The sequence below is a fragment of the Embiotoca jacksoni genome, unplaced genomic scaffold, assembly GCF_022577435.1.
Source record: "Embiotoca jacksoni isolate LCO1_2020_lvr unplaced genomic scaffold, fEmbJac1.0.p SCAF_20, whole genome shotgun sequence".
Classification (NCBI taxonomy): Eukaryota; Metazoa; Chordata; class Actinopteri; family Embiotocidae; genus Embiotoca; species Embiotoca jacksoni.
In genome coordinates, this window is record NW_027185341.1 from 10,355,002 (window position 1) to 10,367,849 (window position 12,848).

The 12,848-nt window shown below is 42.5% G+C and overlaps 1 protein-coding gene across 3 annotated transcripts in view; it reads right to left on the reverse strand.

The window, feature by feature from the left end:
- Positions 1-12,848, reverse strand: part of abcc3 (ATP-binding cassette, sub-family C (CFTR/MRP), member 3) — a 63,409-nt gene that overhangs the window by 32,747 nt on the left and 17,814 nt on the right. For all 3 annotated transcript variants that reach the window (XM_069156210.1, XM_069156209.1, XM_069156211.1), the window contains exons 2-6: positions 11,066-11,242; positions 9,458-9,583; positions 6,002-6,139; positions 1,416-1,541; positions 984-1,045 (exon numbers count right to left, since the gene is read on the reverse strand). In XM_069156210.1, coding sequence (XP_069012311.1) covers positions 984-1,045; positions 1,416-1,541; positions 6,002-6,139; positions 9,458-9,583; positions 11,066-11,242 — 629 coding nt within the window. The remainder of the gene's footprint in view (positions 1-983; positions 1,046-1,415; positions 1,542-6,001; positions 6,140-9,457; positions 9,584-11,065; positions 11,243-12,848) is intronic.

The window sequence follows — 12,848 nt, forward strand, 5'->3', positions numbered from 1 at the left end:
CGTACCGTGACTTTATTTCATTATCTCAATTTCACAGCTGTCGTCACCGGTCACCGCCCCCCTCTCTGTTCGGCCAATCACATGCTCCCAGTGAGCTAAACGACCTCTACTTAATACAGGAAGTTAGCTCCCGTAAGAAAAGGACAATGCTAAAGTAATTATGAATCAAGCAACTGGAGGCCGCTGCTGTAAACACATACAGTAGCTATCCCCTCTTTTATGGAGCTTAACAAGGCTGCCCGCGCTACCGAGCCGGATAACTAGTTTGGCCATAGATTATAAGCACAGAGAGTTATCGGCTCAACGTTCACGTATGTCTGCTCGGACAGGAGGTCAACACACAAATAAAACCAGCACTACCCACAAAATGTTCAACCCATTTTCCAGCTGTTTCGGTCGTCCGTGTCAGATATGTGTGAGTGATGCAGCATACACGACTAAACAAATGTACTTACTGTTACACTGTATGTCAAATTCAACAAGGCTACCACCTGTTGGTTCATTATTTTGGGCTTTCTTCTTGTTCGAGCTAACGGGAGCTAAGTGGCTACATTTGGTAGCCATGTTTGTGTCAGAGGTAGAAGGCATGATCACCGGACCAGTGATCACCGGACCAGTGATCGCCGGACCAGTGATCACCGGACCAGTGATCACCGGACCAGTGATCGCCGGACCAGTGATCACCGGACCAGTGACGGGTGAAATGACCCACGACTACACCACTGTGACATCACAAAACGTGACATAAAATCACATGACTTTATGAAAAGTGACATCAAAAAGGACGTTGTGAAAAAAAAAAGAAAAAAGAAACATTCACATCATTGGGCACTTCAATTCTTTAAGACCGGAGCCTTTGAAGCTCGCATGCAAAAGTGATTAACATGCTCTGTAATAGCTTCTTTATAAATTAATTGTAGTCATAAAATCAAATAAACACGTGAAGAACAAACTGTTGCGTGCTGAGAGCAGCTTGAGCCCACCTCGTGAACCACCAAAACGTCATGGTGGAGAGAAAACCTGCTGTGGTTTCAGGACACGGATTCTGAGGAGAAATTGAAAAATGTGCAGAAAAAAAATAGGCCAGCGAGGTTAAACAAGGATAAGGAGGACATACTTCTGTAAGCAGCCAGGAACAACTGAACTCTGTGTGTGTGTGTGTGTGTGTGTGTGTGTGTGTGTGTGTGTGTGTGTGTGTGTGTGTGTGTGTGTGTGTGCGCTTGAGTGTGTGTGTGTGACCTGCTTTAACAAGCATGGAGCTGCTCCCCCCGAGAACACTCAACCCGCTACGAACACTGAATGCACAATGTCAGCAGGGATCGAAGATGTTCGGACGCTCGGCGACACACAAACGTGACTGGTGGATTGTGGGTGTGAGTGGACGGTGCGTGGGGGGAGGGGGGGGGGGGACTCACGGGGTCGGTGACGATGTCGGAGAAGAGAGGAGGTTTCTCATTGAAGCAGCAGAGGATCAGCTCACAGACCACCAGGCCGAAGTAGAAGTAGAACGTGGTGAATCGCAGCTTGTCCGGGACTTCGCTCTGAAATGTCAAACGAGGACGCAGCCGGATGCAGGAAGTTAAATTCAGACAGTTCAAACGGTGTGTTGACATGCAGTGAAAGTAGGCATGGTGGGTCACGTACAGGAATGTGTCTTTTAACGCTAGAAATTGTATTTTCTTGATTCCTGTCGTTCTGGGTTTTGTACCCTCATGGTTGAAATGCACTTATTGTAAGTCGCTTTGGATAAAAGCGTCAGCTGAATGAAATGTCATGTCATGTAAAAAATGCTTCTCTTGTGCCAAAATGGAAATCTTTTTCCAAAGTACAGGAAGAATGATGGTACAATTTTAAAAAAAAAGGCATTATGACTGAAAAAGAAACGCACGGTGGCTCAGAGAGCGCAGATAGCAAAACTTCTCGTATGTAAAGGCCCATTTCCAATGCAGGAACTCTTCCCGGGGAAAATGGTTCTCCTACCTGTCGTTTCATCACGAGTTCTAGCGAGTTTTAAAAACTGGTGGGTCGTACTTTCTGAAGGTTGAGCTGTAACAATAACGATCAGCGCGGAGCAGCCCAAGAGATCTTGTGACTGACGGACCGACGACGAAGTCCAGACGCTGTTTTCTGTTTTTGCAGAGGACAGTTTTTAGAAAGACGTGTTTTGGATACATCAGCAGATTCATTTGCTGAATCTTCCTGGAAGCTTTGGCTCCGGGGAAATTCTCTGGACTTTGGTTCTTGGTAGGCCATATAAAATCTTTCACAATAATATGAATACAATTTTTGATAAAATCCAAAATTTACATTTGATTTTTTTTTGGATCAATTTGTTTTATTAAATGATAAAAACATTCATTTTGTGATGATCGAAGTATTCCGACTTCCGTCGTAATGATGTCATAACATTACGTATGTCACCTGAGTAACTCACACAGCAAAAACAATCACGGCTGAAAGAGTCGGTTACATCGTTCGGTCAAATACGGGAGCAACTTCAGCGGTGTGGAAGTGATTTGGATACAAGGGATCAGATGTTCAAGAAAACAACACTTTGTATTGATTATTTGATATCAAACTGTTACACTTATTCTTACATATAAACCTATAACACTTATTTTGTTGCAATTGCATGTTCTTGAGATGAATAATAAAATATTTGTCATTATTTGATCATATTGTCAAGAATATTGTTATCATAGAAATACTGTGTCTGCCGCGGCGCTGCCGCTGCCAGAGCTTTCTACACCTGAGCTTCCCTTTGATACCGGCCATCAGTGATCGAATGTTTGAGGTCCGACAAGTGAAATGTTATAACCAAAAAGCAGTCACGCGATTTACTCACACACACACACACACACACACACACACACACACACACACACACACACACACACACACACACACACACACACACACACACACACACACAAGCGAGCTTACATTGAATTCTGATATAGTTCATGTGATCACAGAAGACAGACGCCTATTTTCTAGATGAGGCGCCACAGCTGCGAAGCGTGACACGTCTCATACGGGCCATGCACACACTGAAATGAAAATCAAGATGTCCTGAGACCGACACACACACACACACACACACACACACACACACACACACACACACACACACACACACACACACACACAACATAAGTGTGCCCCAGGTCTAAGAGGAATGGTCAAGCAGTGAGTTTTGTGAACTCTCAGTTGGTCGTATATTTCCATGTGCAAACTCACAGAGGTCGACCTCCATTCATTCGCTAGAGTTCTCAGTACAACACAGACAGCCAAGTCATTCCCTTTTCATCACACGATCAGTTGAAGACAACTGTGAATAGATGCGTCACCTTCAGCGTAAAATGTCATACTTGATCGTGAGCTGATTCTCTGGATCGACCAGATGAAATCAGCTCAGGGTGGATCTCTCTGCCTGCCTGCACAACGGTCTGCATGGGTTTTTACTTTTGTCACCACGGCAGCCAACAAACAATCGACTTCCAAACACGAACTCTAAGAAAACCTGCAGGTATTCTTGCATTAAATGGGAAAACAGTAAACATTGATGGCTGATCCCATCCATTGTGTCTCACAAAGAGAGTGTAACACTAAAACAAGTCATCTGTGACAACAGACAGTCACACCTTTTGCACTCTGACACACCTGCAGGTTGATTAGGTGCTGTCTGCTGTGGCCTTACACAAAAGATGTGAACAAAGCTCTTTACCTGTCTGGGGTAAATGGTGCTGTAACGATGACTTGAATTCTCATACTGGCGCGGTGGAAATGTACTAATCACTGGAAAAGCATCTTTTCAATGCTCCGCTACGTCGTAGCCGCCATAACACAACAGCCAATGCTGGCGCGGTGACCGGAAAGGTCAGAGACAACCTCAGCGGTCACAGTGGGACGCTTTTTATTAATAAATCTGATTTTCTTCACACGAAAAAACGTGAATATAAACCAATCTTAATCGGGTTAAGACTTCCTCTGGTTACAGACCATAATCCAATAAAGCCTCTGAACTTTTCTCTGCAAAGAAATGCCATCCCAATATTTGGACTAACTGTGTTTTTTTTTTTTTTTAACCTTTCATGCCAATAAAGCCACTTTGAATCGAACTGACAGGCGAGTACGCCGATTAGAGCAGTGGACCAACATGTACTTTAATTCTACCACAAATCACGGCACAAAATATCAAAGCTGCATTAACCAATAAAGTTAGCTGAAGTTAAGTAAAGCATAGAAAGCTGCCAACACAGCATTTAATTGTTGTAAGCGAATAACTCCAATATTAACTTTGCGTTGTTCTCCACCGTGTTGGGAAACAATATTTCTCCAGCTAATGGCGGACGTTGTCTGTCTGCTGGTTGGACCTGACGTACGCTGGGTTTTTCAAGGTTTTTATGAATGAACAGCTGGTTACTATGGTTTGGAAACGAATGGGAAAAGTGAACCAAAACAGTGAAGCTGTGAGCCCCAAAGCCAATACAATGGGGAAAAAATACAAAATGCAAAATGATAATATACCTGTAGCTTTATTTACTAAAAGAAACCTCTTTTGCATTTGATCGCTAGTAAATATAAAAAGTACTATTCTGTGCAGCAAATACATAACAGTTCTCTAAAACATCATCCCAGCTGTTGCAACAAATGGCACCATTCCTCCTCCCATACATTATGGTCTAATCATTTCTTAGAAATTTGCAATTTGGAATCTTTAGATCAATTATTAGATCAAAGTCTACAGTGTATTTTCTTTGTGTCATATAACCAGAAAGACAGAAAAGAACCGAGCACGCCTGCCGTACTGCATGATCCAAATCTTCGTTAAATTTAACATTTTCAACTCAGAGGCTTATTGTTTCCCGCAGCAACAAGAATTTTGAAACTGGAATCACGCTGGCGGCGGAAGGGGAGGAGAACGACAACTGAAATAGTTGACCGGCCTGGTTTTGGTCTTTAATTTCTCCGATGATGACAACTGTTCAGGGCTGAACATTGTTACAGCTCACCGGTTTAATTTGAATAAAGGCTTAAAGTCGTGCATTATTAAGCTGCTTTGAGGGACAGGCGAGCGCCGTCACAGTCAACTAACTGCCAACAGGATTCAGACAAACAGAGAGACTCTCCATCATGCAAATGTCAGCAACAGGGCTTCATTCAACCTGCTTAAGCGTCACCCACACACCACCTCTACGCCCATTTCTGGACAAAAAAACAGACAAAACGGCGACAGTCAGAGTCACATATACAGAGCCTTGAATTTTAGATAAGCTTTTTCAGTTTTTTCTGATGAAAGGTGAGACTTTTCAGCTTTTGTAGTAGATGTGTTTGATAGGTCACTAACTTCTTTTCTCCAATCTGCAAAGAGGAGAGTTTTGAAATTCCTGTAGAATAAAATTCTACAAATCTGAAAGCCAGAATTTTTGCCACTTATCCAAGTAATCACCTGAGTCAGTGGTGTTTATCAACAACTGCACTCGATCAATCCCCAGACACATGTTTGGATGACGTTGGGCTGCAGGCCTGCTTCTGATGCGTACTTCTTGCATGTTTTTCCTGAGCTTCGTGTTTCTGCGTGTTTATTTCCCATCATGGAGCGCCTTGTTCTGCTGCCTGCAGGGTTTGTTTGCTGTGTGCCGCAGGCTGTCGGTGAGCTGCGCACACCGGAGGTGGGAGAAGTCTGCTAGGAACAACAGGCCTACTATTCCCTCTCTGCTCTCTGCTTAGCGGTGCCCCGGTCTGACCCCTTCACAACATCCACCCGCTGTAATCTCCAAACCGACTTCTCAGACAGCATGGCGGGGGAAGGGCTCAGTAAAGTTGGCTGATCGAGGAGCCTTAAACTGCAAGAGTGCTGAGGGGTGAAGAAAATGGCGAGGAAACAGCAGAAAAGGCAACACGGAGAGGCGAAGAGACGGCGATCTGGGGGAGATGTTGACGGCTGGAGGTGGAAGGGCAGCGGAGATGATGACAGACATGCGAGAGGCGTTCTCACCTGGCTGGAGGCCTGAAGGATCTTGGAGCGGAAAGGCACGATGGCACACACCACAGACAGGAACCAGAAGATGAAGAGGACCCCTGAGGACTGGACCCCGCGTAACCTCTCAAACTGGATCAGAAACGTGGCCAACAGCTGAGAGGGAAGGGAGGGGGATATTACACAGAGAGAGGAAAAAGAGAGACGCTGAGTGAGATTAACTGAGACAGAGTGACTGAGGGCACGTAAGGTAAACCACGGCCCGACTGGGTCAGCCTTTCATGCCGGCTGTTTGAGCGCCACGTCAGACGAGCTGCTCCAGGAGTTCCGGGGAAATTACACATGCTCTCTTCGAGTAAACTTCCCTTTTCAGCCGTGCTTGTGATCTGCTGCGGCTACATCAGGTCACCAGAACACACGTTTCTCTCACAGGAAATGGTGACAGTCTCCATTGACTTTGATATAAACGAGACAAACAGGGAGCCGTGCTACAAAAATAATGCAAGGCAGGTTTTGAGTATGAATTAAATGTGAGAAAATGAATTGTACCATTTCTGACTGGGCCGTCAATAGACACTGTTGTCCCACAATGCAATGCAAAAGGCATTCCTAAAGATTCATTAGCAGCAAGTTTGATTGACATCTGACACCACAAAAACGGTATCTTGTTAGCATAAAAGATGAAGTAGTATGTGGAGTTTTTGCTTCACTAATAAAGTATACAGTGTATTTGGTCAATCGATATACACAATAGAATTACTACATGGTGTGGATTTTTGAGCTTTGAGCTAAAGGATCATGTCTGCTTGCTCACATGCACCCAATCACAGGGCTAACACACCGATGTATGATCGTTACCATGGTCACGGTCTAAAGTTTAGAGGGACAGCATGCAATTATCAAAAAATGATCGTGAGATGTAAAGTGACCAAAGTCATTAAGGTGCATCTTATAGGAACCATGAATATCTGTACCAACATTTTTGAGCTGATCAAACTAATACCTGAGGATATCTTACTCCTGGAGGTAAATGAAAACCTGAAGGGAAAATGAGAGCATCCTAAAAGTCATCATGATTCCTCCTCTAGAGACCGAGAAAAGCTTTTTAATGGCAATATAATGCTTTTTTAGAAAAGTATTTCTGATGTACTGCAAATGAGTATTCATGTCTGCTCACACTCGGTCCACCTCGCCAGCTCGCTACACAATATTCAGCATTTAAAAGGAGTTTTTCCATTTTAAGGATATTTTCAAAGCCAGTCCAGAGTTCTTGATGGGCTCAAAGACTTTGATTTAAAAGATTCTTCGATGTTTTCAGTCCACTTTGAGACAAGCTATATTCCCCCCAAAACCTTTGCCTTTTTAGCTGCTGCAATGTGACCTTTTTCATTTCAAAGTTCCCTTTCCAGTTTTTGATTTTGCTCACACTGCGGTCTGCAAATCTGTTTCTACTCTGGCGGTCACGAGGCATTTTATTTCTTCACTTTTTTAATTTAAAAGAAAACCACTAATGATGTTATTGTAACGTTCATATGCTAATTTCTAAACGTGCCCTCACATTGAATCCTCCAACAGGTTGACAGAACAGTAATAACTGGCCAAAGACAACAAACCAAGTGAGAAAAACATTCCATTGCTGTAAAGGAGAAAATAAATTCCTGTGTAACAGGATCATGATAAAATAGTTGTATTTCTGCAGCCTCTGCTTAAGTCTGCAGAATTAGTCTTCATAACAGATTTGTTTGAAAGATTTGCTTTAACTGCATTTGAAATAACGAGTAAGAACTGTTTGTTCGTGACACACAGCTGAGGCAGACATGTTTGTAACATGGTGATAACGATCTCCCAGATGCTTAAGAAGCACTCGCGTATTCAGTGTAACAGGAGCCTTATCAGGGCAGGCTGTGGCTAAAATATCCTTCGGCAACAAAACCCTGAAACAAAAATTGTTAAAGGTTTTGTTAACTGCTCAGGCTAAAGGGCTGTTCCAGTGCAGACCATTGAGCATTTAAAATGTCCCCCGTGTTCTGCGTTCAAGAGCACTTGCGAAGTGGGAACGTTTCGAGTGTGAGAGATGAATGCCCGTCGACATACAAACATCTCGCGTACATGGTTGCATCATCAGCGCAACAAGGACTCATATAGGGAAACTGCTCGATGAATATCTTTCAAGTTTTGATCTGTTAACTGAACAAAACAAGACATTAGATCTACTAATTACACAACTTTTAGAGCTTTCAAAAAAACCCAGCAGAATATTGGATCAATCAAAAACAACTTAATCAGGTGATGCAGACTCGGTGTATTCAGGTGTGAGTTGTTTTGATGGTTGTACTTCATAAAGCACTCAAATCCCTTCGACCTCCCTTCCCCAGTCCGGGTCTCATTTTGTGGCTCAAATACAAGCACTGCTGTAGTATTGATTTAAATAAACTGAAACAATTTTGGTGAAACTTGATGTTGTTTACCGTCAGTTTGGATAATGAGACGGATGTTGCTCTGATCGCGTTCTTTCTCCTTCGATCTTTCTGTTCTGTGCTGGTGAACAGACCTTTCATACAATAACCGAGTATGAAGCACTGGGCACCAAACTTGGATACGTTATTTGGCACCGAGCCGAATGGTTCGGTAGTATCTACCTTAAAAAAACGGGCCTTTCCTAACAGTGGTACTTGTCAAATAAGAGAGTTTTAGCATACGGATTAGCGTTAGCAAACACTGCAACGGACGGCTGTGTTTGCGTTGGGGACGTGATTTTCTGATGTCTCTTCTTCTTTTCCTTCGGGCGTGCACTCAGCTTACTCTGTGACATGATTCAAATGTTTATGAGGCTTCCTTCTGCTCTGTGTTGTGTTTACTGAGGTGTGGCCATGAGACCGACAGACTATTTCTTCAGTACCAGCTCTCCCGGTCTGCACTCCTGAGGCTTCTGTTTCTCCGACACTGGGCTGATTTTCGTCGTCTTGACTGTACTTCATGGTTGAGTCACATTAGTTAAAGCTGCTCGCTGGGAGGGAGCATGCCTGTGTGTGCATGTCAACATGAAGATCAGATCACACGTCAACTGACCATGACTGGGTACTTGGTCAATAAGATAGGCTGTGATTTGTTATTCATGCTGAAGGCAAGTAAAGGAAGCTCCTGCTCACCGCTCATGTGACGAAACTATTTTATCCAACACACCAACATGAATGAAATTGTGTTGTTAGAAAGTCATGATGTCGATTCATTTATTCCTTAATTCAATTACCTGCCCCGGAACTGCTGTGTTTGCATTTGACAACAATGTAGGCAGCAACTGCTCGCTGTCCTTTTTTACAGCGCAGCCTCATTATCTTCCTCAGATAGCATCTCCTCACTGCCTGTATTTTCACGTACGCATATAATTCCACAATAAAATCGACATATTTAATCGATGTTGTTTTCAAGCCGCGACTTGTTCGGGACAGATTTGTAAAGGTGCGTCCTCCTCACCATGGTCATGCCGAGCACCAGCGGGGTGATGAAGTAGATGGGCGGCTGGCTGTGACTCTGCCGCAGCTCGTGGAATGAGTAGAAGAGGTCTGTCCAACACACGATCCACAAAAACAAGCCAAACACCTGAGAGCACACGGAGACGGGGAGGGAGAGAAAAAAAACACATCAAATACTATAAAAACAAAGGAAAGTAGGAGAAATGACAAGTTGGGAGGACGGGAGAGTGTTGTGAGTATTTATTGATACTGACAGACTTTTATAGATCATGACATACTGCTCTTAAAGGTAGAGCCCTATGGCGTAAGAGGAACAGTTCACAAATAGCTATGCAGTTATTAAGATAAGCTAATACCATGTACAGTTTACGAGGTAGTCAACTTGAATATATGAAACCTCAAGATTTTATTTTATACAGAAATAAATGATAATTTAACCGTGTAGTGAAGTGTCAATAATATTCGTTAGTTTGTTTGCAGATGATACATGTGCTCGAAATATTTTGAATGTAATTATACAACATACACACAACAGGATCAATTATTGCTCAGTAAGAGGAGGCTACAAATAGCAGCAATTTATGACAAACCTGAACACAGACATGATACATGATGATTATTTCTAATGTCCTTCATAAATATATCAAGCCAAAAGAAAAAGCTTAAGAATCATCTTGTTTTTATGTTTTTTTAAAGTAACAAATTAATCCAGTGATAGTTAAAGTACAACCAATAAAGAATAGGAACTAATTCAGCATGCTTAATCTTCATCAATGTAAATATGTGCAAGCTCACAGAGTAAGTCACTGAATACATGGCAGCATTTTACTATTACATCTGATTATGTAAGTGAAGACTATCAATGTAACATTAGTCCAAAGATTCATGAATATTCCTTAAAAAAATAACCCATCACCCTGAGGAAAATGTAAAACTGGATTACACATAAAATATTTTAAGGAAGAAACAGCAGATTTTCAGAGAATGTTTATGTTGATGTTGTATGTGATGAGGATGAGAGAGTGGCAGCTGGGACTGGGCAATATGGATCAAAAATCATATCTGAATACACTTTAGCTAAAAGGCAGTAGTACACTATATATATATATATATATATATATATATATATATATATATGTAGGTATTTTCTACAAAGTGTGCTAAATGTTCATTTGGCAAGTATGCGTGTGTTTGAATACATTTACGTTACGTTACATAAATATATGTTTAATACATGTCTTTTGAGGTTGTTAAAAATATTGGCTATATTTATTATTTCTTTATTGTGAGTAGAGGGCAGGAATTATAATATCTATCTGCTGCTTTTTATCATGGAGCGTGTATTTTAAATAAGATGTGAATGAATGAATGAATGAATGGATGGATGGATGGATGGATGGATGGATGGATGGATGGATAAATAAATAAATGGATGAATGGATGGATGAATGAATGGATGGATGGATGGATGGATGAATGGATAAATAAATAAATGGATGAATGGATGGATGGATGAATGGATGGATGAATGGATGAATAAATAAATAAATGGATGAATGAATGGATGGATGAATGGATGGATGAAAGGATGGATGAAGGGCCCTCTCACCGTTTTGAACCTGTTCATAATGGACATCATGATATATCCTCTGTTGTTCTTCTTCAGATAGAAGAGATAGATGGGGCTGACTGCCCACAGGTAGATGCACGGCAGCCATGACAAGACCGAGAGCTGAAAACACTCTGGGAGGTCGGGCCGGTCTGTGTGAAGCGTCTGATTGGCTACCTGTAGAGACACGGGAGATGGGGAACAGCGTTAGTTTACAGACGTGTATCTCCAATCACAAAAGACTGCGTTATGTAGACCTCCGCAAACACTAACAGAAATCAGGACCGTTGCCCTAAACGATGCTGGTCCGCCCACAGAAACAAACACCACAAGGTCGTTCCTACAAGACGGTAAACACGACGAGTCGCTGTGATCAGGGGCAGGAAACATGACGCGACGCCTTGCAAGAACATTACACCAATCAATCATAACATCTAACAGCTTTACGAGAAACTGCCAAGAACCGGGTCGAAGGTCCTGCCACAACAGCAGGGCAGCTGTGACTCAGATGGGAGAGCGGGTTGCCCACGCATCAGAAGGTTGGTGGTTCAATCCCTGGCTCCACCTGCCTAAGTGTCCTTGGGCAAAACATTAAACCCCCAGTCAGTGTGTGAATGTAATCCTGATGGCGAGTACCTCGCATGGTAGTTCAGCCTCATTAGTGTGTGAATGTAGAAGTGTTTGAGCCTGATACAAGTACAGACCATTATTTAAAACAGCCTTCCTACAACAACAACAGTATGTTTTTTAAAATGAAAAACAAAAATGTTTGGGTAAATATTGGCTTTTTGTCTTTTTAGTCAACAGCAATGAGAACACATGACACGGATTTTGTCGATGAAAGTCGACATGTTTGCAGCCATGTACCTCATGAGATACGTCTGACTGTATCTTTAACTGATTCATTAGTGGTATATAAGTAAGGATAGATTACTGTTAAGAGTTCTGAAATGGGATTTCCGATAATATTTATGTCCGATAATATGGAGCACACTGTGGACTAAAAGCCTGTTTTGAGTGGTAATTTGTGCCCCTCTCTCTCTCTCTCTCTCTCTCTCTCGATGCCGAACACTCTCTAAACATCATTGTCTAAATATTATTCTTCATATTTTTTGTATTTGTGAGATTGTTATTATTTGTTATTGTCATTTGCCCAAAAATGGAATATCGGAGAATTTTTATCCAGAACCAGAGACCATTTTTTGGCCCTGAATAGAAATCTCTTAATGGCAACACTACAGACTGTTTATAAAAGTGGACGCAGCTTCCGGCTCTGAAAAATGAGGCCGACGCAGAAGTGCCTTAAGCAGCGTCCTGAGTGCTGCTAGAGGTCGGCTCCAAAAAGCCTCCGGTTCCATGGAAACCCACTCAACTGGGCTCATAAAATTCTCAGTTGATAAAATTTCAGTTTTGGCAGCTAAAATCCCTCCTTCTTATTAGTTTCCTGGCGATCCATCTAAAAATAATCCCATAATTATTTACAAAATAAGCTTAAAAAAAAAACTGTGTTTTGGGGGCGTGTCTGTCTGATTGACAGGCCGTTGGTGCAGCCAGGTTACGGCTATCGGTGGGCGGGACGTGGTATGGTCGGGGGTTTCCAATCAGATCGAGTCAGATCCTCCTCAGCACGCCCAAATATGGTCACTTCCAGCTCCAAACCGTTCGGGACTAACAATATGGCGGCGGCCAAATTCCAAACTCGAGGCTTCTTTATGGCCGTTCACTAACTGATGCGTGACGTCACTGTTGGTTGGCGTTTGGGCAACACATTGAAATGTCCGTG